The sequence below is a fragment of the Tinamus guttatus genome, unplaced genomic scaffold, assembly GCF_059628265.1.
Source record: "Tinamus guttatus ecotype Peru unplaced genomic scaffold, ASM5962826v1 Tinamus_guttatus_pri_ptg000211l, whole genome shotgun sequence".
In the NCBI taxonomy this organism is placed as follows: domain Eukaryota; kingdom Metazoa; phylum Chordata; class Aves; order Tinamiformes; family Tinamidae; genus Tinamus; species Tinamus guttatus.
Window position 1 is genome coordinate 7030154 of NW_028288745.1, and position 10443 is coordinate 7040596.

At 42.2% G+C, this 10443-nt stretch overlaps 1 protein-coding gene across 1 annotated transcript; it reads left to right on the forward strand.

The window, feature by feature from the left end:
* The first annotated feature begins 302 nt into the window (after nt 1–302).
* Nucleotides 303–4972, forward strand: RNF2 (ring finger protein 2). The gene is made up of 6 exons (XM_010213372.2): nt 303–391; nt 550–710; nt 1438–1653; nt 1998–2270; nt 3376–3547; nt 4517–4972. Exons 1-6 carry the CDS (start codon nt 305–307, stop codon nt 4616–4618), a joined length of 1011 nt encoding a protein of 336 aa, XP_010211674.1. The 5' UTR covers nt 303–304; the 3' UTR covers nt 4619–4972.
* Nucleotides 4973–10443: the final 5471 nt, after the last annotated feature.

The following is a 10443-nucleotide window of genomic DNA, read 5'->3' on the forward strand; positions in this document are numbered from 1 at the left end:
ATCGCCGTCCCTGGAGCGGGCGCAGAGCGTTACTCATGGAGAGTACCCAGAGAGGGGATGGAGCCCGGTGGGGAACTGCTTAGGAAAACTGGGCTCTCTTTTATGTTATCTTTTAGGATTCTCTGAACTTGTGATTGGAAAACCCTAGTGCTGTACTTTCAGGGGAAAAAAAAAAAAGAGGGGGAAAAAAGTGCTTCTAGGAAATGTGTTTAGTTAAAGGTTCTGTGTGAGTGTGTGTGGCCATTTTGGTTGTCCATTTTATTAAGAGGTAGGTTGTAACTTGTGTCTCTTTTTGTCCCCAGCCATGTCTCAAGCCGTGCAGACAAATGGGACGCAACCTTTAAGCAAAACTTGGGAGCTTAGTTTATATGAATTGCAAAGAACACCGCAGGTAAAAAAATTCTGAAAAATCTATGTGTGTGCTCGAGGTGGCTGTGCATGTGTCTTGTTTTGTCTCAGTACCATGTTTCTTTTAAAAAGAGTAGCAAAAAGTGCAGTCTTGGAAAGAAAATTAGAGTTTCATGAAAGACCTTTTGATTTTTGCACTAGGAAGCAATAACCGATGGCTTGGAAATAGTGGTGTCACCCAGGAGCCTGCACAGTGAGCTGATGTGCCCCATTTGCTTGGACATGTTGAAAAACACAATGACAACAAAAGAATGTTTGCACCGCTTCTGCGCCGACTGCATCATTACAGCCCTCAGGAGCGGGTACGTGAACGTCCTGACAGAGGGAAGGGGTTTCCCGTGGGATGTAGAAGCGATCAAGGAAGCCCTCGAGCCCTGGGTGTTGCTGTGTAAGCGCTAGGCGCCAGCGCACTGCAAGTTTGTGCGTGCGTAGGACCCCTAGTCACATCTTGGTCCTTCCAGGTAAAAGAGGCTCATTTTTTGTCAGTAACATTTTTGATTTCCCTCATTTTTTCTTTCCCTGTTACAAGAACGTTTTTGTCAAGAACAGAGCACAGTTCACTTGGGCATAGTAAACGAGGTGGGACCTTTCAGCAGCAGTCCTGCTTCATGGCTTAACTAAAGCTCAAATCATTTTTCTTGTGTTCTTCAATTACAAGAATATATTTTCCTGAAGGCAGTAAAACTATGAAATAACTGGCAGAAATTAGATCAGCGATGTAAGTGTCTTTCTCATGATGGCACCTGTGCATGATTACCTGTGCTCAGAGGTCACACACACTGTCAGTAGTCTTGTCATTAGAGGGATATGACCAACCATAAAGCCCCTAATGAGGTTTAAGGTCCTGAGACCTCCTCCCCACTGAAGAAATATCTTGATCTGCCTGATCAGCCAAGAGCTGGAAGCCCCATTCTAGATGTACTCCAGGTATCAAGTCATGGTGATTGCTCTGTCCGAGGGCTGTAGTGTTAGGGCTGACTTTGGTAATTGCTAGAGTTATGTGTTTTCTCTCTTCTTGCTCATACCTAGCAACAAAGAATGTCCCACATGTCGTAAAAAGCTGGTTTCAAAGAGATCCCTGAGACCAGATCCCAACTTTGATGCTCTCATCAGTAAGATTTACCCAAGCCGTGATGAATACGAAGCTCATCAGGAGCGAGTGCTGGCAAGAATCAGCAAACACAATAACCAGCAAGCTTTAAGTCACAGCATCGAGGAAGGACTAAAGATTCAGGCTATGAACAGGTATGCAACCTATCTCGTGTACCTTCTTGTAACCTTCTCAGACGTACCACGTTGGAAGTGTGCCACATCTCCAGAATATTCAGGGGCTTCTCTTTGCTCCTCCAAACGGTGCTAAAGTAATTTTTTATCCGTGTCTAACAATAGAAACCTGCATATTGCGTTCTGGCAGCTCTGTTGCAGCCACATGTAGACAGCAGATTTCAGTTTTAGCATTACCAAAACATAGGTAACATGTCTTTGGTAATAGATGCAATGAATCCTGTTCCTAAATATTATTTCATGCAAATAAAAGCACATAATGCCAGAACTTGAGTTGACACTTGTTTCTACCTATATCTGATCAGGTTGCAGAGGGGCAAGAAACAACAGATTGAGAACGGCAGCGGCGCAGAGGATAACGGTGACAGTTCGCACTGCAGCAATGCCTCGACGCACAGCAATCAGGAGGCAGGGCCGAGCAATAAGAGGACCAAAACATCAGATGATTCTGGGCTAGAACTGGACAATAACAACACAACTGTGGCAATAGATCCTGTAATGGATGGTGCTAGTGAAATAGAACTGGTCTTCAGGCCTCATCCTACCCTCATGGAGAACGACGATAGTGCACAGACGCGGTAAATGACTTTTGTTTCTCTGCATGGATTATGCTGTAATTTTCTGCTGTCACTCCTCTTTTCTATCTGTCACTTCTGAGGGCTTTTGAAATCAATTTGTTACGATCAGTTTCAGTTCAGGTGGATGGTATTGCTCCAGTGCTATAAAAAATAATGTAACAATAACCGTTTGTTTTAAGCCTTTGATCACAGATCGAGATGTTTCTAAGGTTTTCCCGCATCATGGTTCTGGGTAGCTACGAGGAAGATGATATGTTATAAGACCCTTCTACTTGCTGTAAGATCCTGTGGGCATAAATAAAGCTTGCATATTTTCCTGAGCACCTTTTGGAGCAGCTCTGTGTCAGCGTGGTTTGCAGGCTGAAGCTTTACCTGGCGTTTCTTTTCATGATCGAATTCAAGCACAGACTGCAAGTAATGGATTGCAGCAAGGAGCAGTCATGAGGAGTTTCCTCAGATCTCTTTCTGACTTTCTTTCCTGAGGAGACATCTCTCTGTAGTGCCTATAAATATATTTTAAGCCTCAACCAGCTTTTCTTGGCTGGGAATTGTGAGGGAATTCTGGCTTGTTTTCAAGGCCAAAGACAAAGCCTCTGGGAGAGGCCTCCAGCATGCATTTGTGTGTCAGACTCCTTAATTCTTGTGTAATGAATTGGGGAAAGAAGAGATTAACTACAGCAAGGAGCAGGCACGGGGATCGTGTGGCATGTGTAGCTCTCCCCACTGTGACTTTCCGTCCAGGAACGTCAGATTGTATCTCTGCTCAGAAGATTTGAGCAGCTGCGAGTACTTCTCAAAAACTCTTGACAACCTGTTATTAGTTTTCTCATTCCAAGCAGGTGACAGGACAGTGCTATCTTTTCTCTACAAATAGCACAAGGGCCTGTGGCAGAAGTGTCGGGAAGATGGAAAGACTCTTTGGAACAGCATAATTTGATAACTTGTTGCACATTTTGAGTTAAAACACCTAGTGCTGCTCCTGTGAACTTTCTTTACAGGCCTTTTCACAGTTGATGGTTAGTATCTGGGAGGCAGCGTGTTCCAAATTCCTTTCCTTCACCCGCAACTCAGCTGTCTTTGGTTACCTTTGTGCTTGTTGTTGCAGATACATAAAGACCTCAGGCAATGCCACTGTGGATCACTTGTCCAAGTACCTCGCTGTGAGGCTGGCCTTGGAGGAGCTTCGAAGCAAAGGAGAATCGAACCAGATGAACCTGGACACGGCCAGCGAGAAGCAGTACACCATCTACATCGCCACCGCCGCCGGGCAGTTCACGGTGAGCAGCGCCTCTGCCGCGGGCAGCGCCCAGCTGCAGTACCACTGTGTGTGTGACACCACTGGGATTCAAACCAGGTCAGCTGCACTCTTCTTGAGCTGACCCAGTGACGGTGTTCACAATGCCAGCTTACTGCATGTTTAGAAATATCAATTGCTTTGTTGGAAATGTATCTAGCAAAAGATCCCTTAGTAGAAAAGGAGGGAGGCACAAATATTATTTGGAGTAAAATCTAGTGATGGCAGCAGCTACTAGCTGACCTATGCCAGGTGAAGACCAACCTTTTTTTTTTTTTTTTTTTTTTTTCTTTTTCAATTACAAGTGGAGAAACATTATTTCACTTAAAAATCTTGCTTCATGCCCAAATGGAGACAGCACTTCTGAGAATAAGCAAGTGCAAATCATAAGTGTTTCTCCATTTTTCCTGTATATATCTAATATCCCAGTATGAAACAGCTGCTGTGCATATATATTTAGGGCAGGATATATTATCTATTTAGTGTATATACAATATATATTTAGAACAGATAAAGTGATGTGACACTCTCTCAATGAGATTGAGCTCAGAGCTGGGTGGGGAAGTAGCAATGGACACTCCGCTGCAACTAGATGCTTAGGTCCTTCATAGCAACAATCTTTGCAGTTTCAAGCATGGCTACTGATTGCCCTTAAGGAAAAGCAGATGCTTCTGTGGTAAACAGATGTCTCCCTCTCACTTTATTCTTCAGGCGGAAGAAAAAAAACCTGATTTTCACCCAATTTACTTTACATTTTAGCGAGTTTGGTAGGAGTTCAGAGTAGCTTGTGTTACTGTTTTTTGACAAGTCATTAGCTAACAGCACTTCCTAGCTACCATTAGTGACTTTTTTTTATTATTCAGTCTATGCATTGCTCCAACTCATGTACCCGTTGCTACTGTGTGTGCAAGGTGTTAAGATTCTTCACTTCTGTTTTGGTGTTCTTTTCTAGGTACTAAATGGCTCATTTTCCTTGGAACTGGTCAGTGAGAAGTACTGGAAAGTGAATAAACCCATGGAACTGTACTATGCACCAACCAAGGAGCATAAATAAGCTGTGCAGGAACACTGACTGGGGACTAACTCTTTTTATAATTATGGTTTCTTTAATATTCAGAGAAGGCACCACCATTATTTTCATGGACAGTACGTGTGATGTCTTCGGGTTCTCTCAGTTTACCTGTTAATATGATTAGACAGTATTCTGGTTGTATTTAATTTAGACTTTGTTTTAGTTTTGTTTTTCCCTAGGAGACTCAATGACCTTCTCCAGTACATTCCATTGCTTGCCATGCTCTTTTGTTCCCAATGCATGATAACTGAACAAGTGTTCCAGTTTGGAATGTCTTAATTTAGTCCAGGTAAATCTGGATTTCTAATACATTTGACACAATTATAGTAGCCTCTGTGAAGTACTGAGCATTGAATGGCTGATGAAGTCTATTCAATAGTAACATATGCCAAGGAATGTGTTAAATGTTGTAATTTGCTAATGGTTATCCATATAAAAGATGGTAGAGAATTGATTTCTGATAGTCTTGCAGATAGAGGTAATCTGACTCCCTCGAGGAAAAAAAAAAAGGGATTTATTATTCAGTCATTCTGTTGTGAACAAATATGGCTATAGTGAGAAAACAGACACTTTAAACCATGCTGCTTACTGGGCTTAATACTTCTGTGTAAGGTGGTTCATGGTTTGTTTGCTATTTTTTTTTTTTAAGAAATAATTCAGTTAAAGCACTCCCCATCCCCAAAAGGACCTGCCCCCCTGTAAAATATCCCAATCTTAGTGTACGCTGCAATTCCTGATTTGGCCCCCCCTTGCAGAGTTATCCTGTCCTCATAAGCACTGAGTAAAGTCTTCTGATAGTTTACAGTTCTCCTATGTTCCCTGTCATAGCAGAGACTTTTATTGTGAATGTATCAGAACTTTCTGTGAAGCACTGTTTTGGAAACTTTTTAAAGCAAATGCTGTCAATTCCAACACAGTGATGTATTAAAATGTGCAAATACTTTTGACTTACAGAATTTGTGCCACCCTAACTGAGAGCTTAACTGGGCTTCAGGTTGAGTAGGGAGCACTTCAACCACAAGCTGCTCTAAGTTTTCTGTTTTGTTTTGTTTTTGCCATAGCTTTAACAAATGTGGTTTAGCACTTTGAAAGAAAATTTTAGTACTTGACAACGTTTACCATTTAGTGTCTTAAATTTGGTTGAAGTTTTTAAACTTGGCAGTAGGCCACTGTGTGCAGTCCCGTAGCTGTTGTTTGTGTGCATGTTAAACTCCTCTTCCCTCGCCCTGGACCTTGCTTTCACGGAATGGGGGTTGCTCCACCTATTAGCATTCTGTCTTAAGGGAAACAGGCACCGGGAGATTCCCTCTGCTGATGACTGATGACCTGCGGCTCTTTGCAGCTGAAGCTAGGAGCAAAAAAAGTTTGATGTAATAGGTGAGAAGTAATAACCTTTCAACCGCAGAGTATTGCTCCTTCACTGTTTTCCCTGCAGTTAGACCAAGGTTTCGACAGGTGCTATGCGAATATTCAGACTCTTGGGAATTTTCTTGGGAAGGAGCCTTCCCTTCCATGACCGCTGTCCATCAAGTCCAGCACTTGTAAATACCTGTCCATTTTGACTGATGTTCCCCCATCAATTTTTATCCCTATATAAAAATGAGACAGGCTTCTTTGAAAACCTTCTTAACACTTGGCTTTTGGAATTGTGCCATGAAACTGAAAGACAACAACACAAAGGGGAGGGGGAGCAGTTTTTCATTAGTTTATTCATTACTTTCTGGTGAAATGTTGCATTGTATAGACTATTAGTGCATGTTCACTAAATATAATCTGGGAGTGGGTGGGAAGGGGTGTTGTGATTATAAATGCTTTAAAATTTATGGGGAAACGTCTAGATTAGTTGCAGCATACATTCCCATGGTGATAGCTAAGGTAATGTCCAATCCCTTAAGCAAGAGAGGTATTTGTGAAGCGGAGCAGTCTGTCTAGGAACTGTCTGTCACTTTGTCCTCTGTTCTTTAAAAAGTGTGGGAGAATGTGAAGCTCTTATTTTCATGTGGTAGTGAATTTAATGAATATTTATGTTCTTTAAATATTATATATAAATGTAGTTGTTGGATTAAACCATTGATTGCACTGTGACTCTTTAGTGCTATAAACTATTTTGTTTTCAAAATTACTATTTCATCCATTTTAAACCATGTTATTTTTAAAGTATGCTGTGTGTGTTAGGTACGGGTAAGTCTAATAGCTGTATCCAACTGAAGCCACACAGCTTTTCATGGACAATAAAAATAAAAATGTTACCAACAAACTATTGGAAACCCTAGTTGTGTGTTCTCTCCAATTCATCAAGGAAACCATTCAGAGGTTTCTGTACAGGTTGAGTGTTGGGGGCCACCTCCCTTGTCTGTGCCTCCCTAGAGGGGAGGCGAGCGGCCCCGACAGCCCTTTGGGCCTGCGCATGGGGCGAGCAGGAGGTAACGGCTCTTCCAGGGACGGCCGTGCCCGGGCACGGGAGCTGCTGCTCTGCGTTTGATCCTGGAATCTGAGAAAGGCAGTGAAGGATTTTTCACAGCACTCCATGTAGGTTAAAAACAGCAACTTCCAATGTGTTTAGTTGCGTTATTGAGCAACTTCAACAAACAGAAGGCTCAAAAATGTGAGGTGTAACTATAGCAAATTCGTCAGACTCGGATCCTGTTCATTTCTGAAATGTTCTGTTCATTTTTACTTCCTTCTCCAATTGTAACAGTAATTAAATAATAAAACTAAAATGCCACATTTGTCATAGACTAAAAGGATTAAAGGTAGGATGCTTATGCCCGCTAGAAGAGTGGTTTCTTGTTACATACTGTGTAACCTCCCTCTAGCTGTGGAAAGAAGGGAAAGGTCCTTTTCTGGCTGTGTTCAGGCCTCGTGACTGTATTCAGACTGTTTTTCCAACTGCTTTAATTCCTGTAAAAGTTGCCCACAATTTCAGTCAAAATGAATCCCTGTCTGCTCCGAGACCGTGTTAGAAAGCCTGGAGTCACCTGAACCCTGGCCTGGGGAACACAGAGAAGAGAAGGGCTCACCCCTGCTCTGACAGCGGTGAAGCACTAACCTGGCTCGAGTGACTGCAGAACCGGGCTGTTCACATGCAGCTCTTCTCCTGCCGGCCCTGCTCCTGCGCTGCTGCTGCTGCCTTTCTCCACTCCTGCAACCCCACCACGAGCTGCCGTTACGCTCGCTCCCACAGTCATGTCACCCTCGAGTTTGTCACGGAGGAAAAAGCAAAACCCCTCCTGGGAGATGGTGTTTCAGAATGCATTTACGAGGCCTCCCCTCCACAACCGTGTGCTCTTCCAGCGCTTGTGAGCACGGATTTGGGGATAAAAACTTAAAGCAAGCCCAGTTTTGGCTGTGGAATCCCCTGCTTAGTCCTGCTTAGGTGGAGATGAAGATTTGTCATGCTTGTGGAAAGGCTTCTTCAGCTGAGGTTTTGCATTATTTCTTGTGGCTTAATCTTGCTTAAATATTTATTCCTGTAGCTGATGTAAATCCCTTCCCCTTGGGAACAGTGTTGTTTCTGCTTTAGGGAATCACAATCTTGTAAGTTTGGTTTTTAAGGTAGGTTGGAATAACTTATCTACTAGGAGGATTTAAAACCAGTGCCTTAAAGGAATAATTTAAGTTGCTTGGGACTCAGAGGTCCAAGCAGATATAAGCCTGTGAGCACACTGTGAAGCTTGCATTATCCTTAAGAGTTAACACAAGCATCACACTTCAGTTCTCAAGGAGTTTTTCAGTCATGAAGAAAAAAAAAAAAAAAACATAGAATCAGTGGCAGTAGCAGGCTAGACAGACTGATTTGACCCAAAGGTAACCATTTTCAAAATAAAGTTTCTTATTTCAAAAGAGCGAGGAGCAGTAATACAGCACTAGTCACAAATGATACAACGTGAACCGTGATATTGAATATTCACAGGCTTATTACAAGCAGCTGTATTTTAGTTCTATGCAAACTTCCTTTTGCTCTCCTAACCACTGCTTTCTCTGACTTAACTTGGGATTATTACTCCGCTATGAGTGGTTCTCACTTTGGGGCAGTGCAGTCCACTCTTAAACCAAAATTCTCCTCGCATCCTGCTTCCCTCCTGTGCCAGCACCCAACATAGCACCTCAGAAAGGGGCACCTCTGCCATAGCTTTCAGGGGGCAGGTGGGTGTAAGCATCAGAAGTGCCCTTCATAACCATTCATTAGCTACACCAGTAACTAAATAATTGCTGAAACTTTATTTACCATCATCCTCAGCTGCTCATTTTCCAGAATGCTGATCAGCTGATAATGTATCTCTGAAATCAGTACCTTAAGGGTCTGGTAAGTAATCCATTCTGATCTCCTAAGAGGGAAAAAAAAACAAAAACCAAAAAAACTCTACTGTATTTCTGTACATCCTTCTCTACATAAATCTTCATTTAAGAGGCAGTTTTAGCTCAGAGATGCAGAACTTTTAACTTTCTGTTCTATCATGGCATATTCAGTGGAATTTCTCAAACACCTGGCAAGAGGGTAAAGAAGAAATTCCGTAAGGATGACACCGTTGAATATACGCTAGACTATATGCCAAACACACACAAAAAGGTTTTAATGTATAGAACTAAATGGCAGCAGGTATTTTAGTATCCAGCTGAGTGGACCTTCCCGTTCTGCTCCACATAGCTCTCCTCCACTCTCCACGCATTTGCACCAGGCTTTCAAAACCACTACAGCTTGTTGAACTGAAACAGATGAAATACTTAACTTTGTTTAGCACTCTGGAATTAATTTTGAATAAGATTTTTCTTTTTTTTTTAAATCAGCTAAAAATTGATCTCTATATTTTTCCCCAATTACGTTCTGATATCAACTGTTTTCCACTGGAGCTAGAAGCTGGCTTTGATTAGTAGATCCTACAAGGAAGCTTTTTGAAGACCTTCAGAAATGTAAAGACAACAGAATTTTTATTTGTTTGGATCTTTCAGAGAACCACTCAGAATTTGGGTGCCTAATGGTTTTAAAAAAACCTATCAGTTTACATTTTACATCTATTCCTAAAATTCTAATTAAAAAATATTTTTTCAGCATGATTGAAGAACCTTTAGAGCAATTATCAAAAAAAGAGATTTTCTACTTGCATTCAAGGTTCAAGAATAAGCAGAAATGCAGAAATCAACACCTATATTGCCACCATGATTTAGGTACTCCTGCAATGGCAATATGGATTTCAGGGCAACTCAATTTCCAAGTGTATCAGGGCAGCTTTGAGTCATGCTGTGGTGACTAGGAAGTTGTGCAGTGCTGTGCTAAAGGTGACGTGCTTGAGATGTACTCTAGCAGAGGTAAAGTTCCCTAAAAGCTTTCTCGGCACCATACAACAGGACAACTATTTTCTGACAGAATCAAAAAATACAAAGGAGAAGCTGCCCCGTGAGAGCCTTCAGTGAACGCTGGTGTTCTGTTAGCTGACTGCTGCAGGACTGACGTGGTGGGCAGGGCTCCCACTACTCCACAGAAAGAGGATTCCAAGCTGTCTTGGCCCCAACTCCTCTCTTTCTTGTCAGTGAGGACAAGGGACAAACCTTGTCCCAGTTTAGAGCCTCTTCTGCACATTCGACAAAGAAAAAAATCAGGGAATGCAGAAAAGCCTAACCTGAGGGACAAGCCTGGAGCCTTTCTCTGCAGCTCCTTATGTACACTTAAGGATACTGAGCAATAGTTCTTGCTTTGACTTGGAGAAGATGCACACTTGCTTCTGTTATTTCGGAGGAACTGTTAACACAATCACAAATACCTCCCCAAAATGAGTTCAGTTAAGCTTGATTTTCAACTTACTTTATCG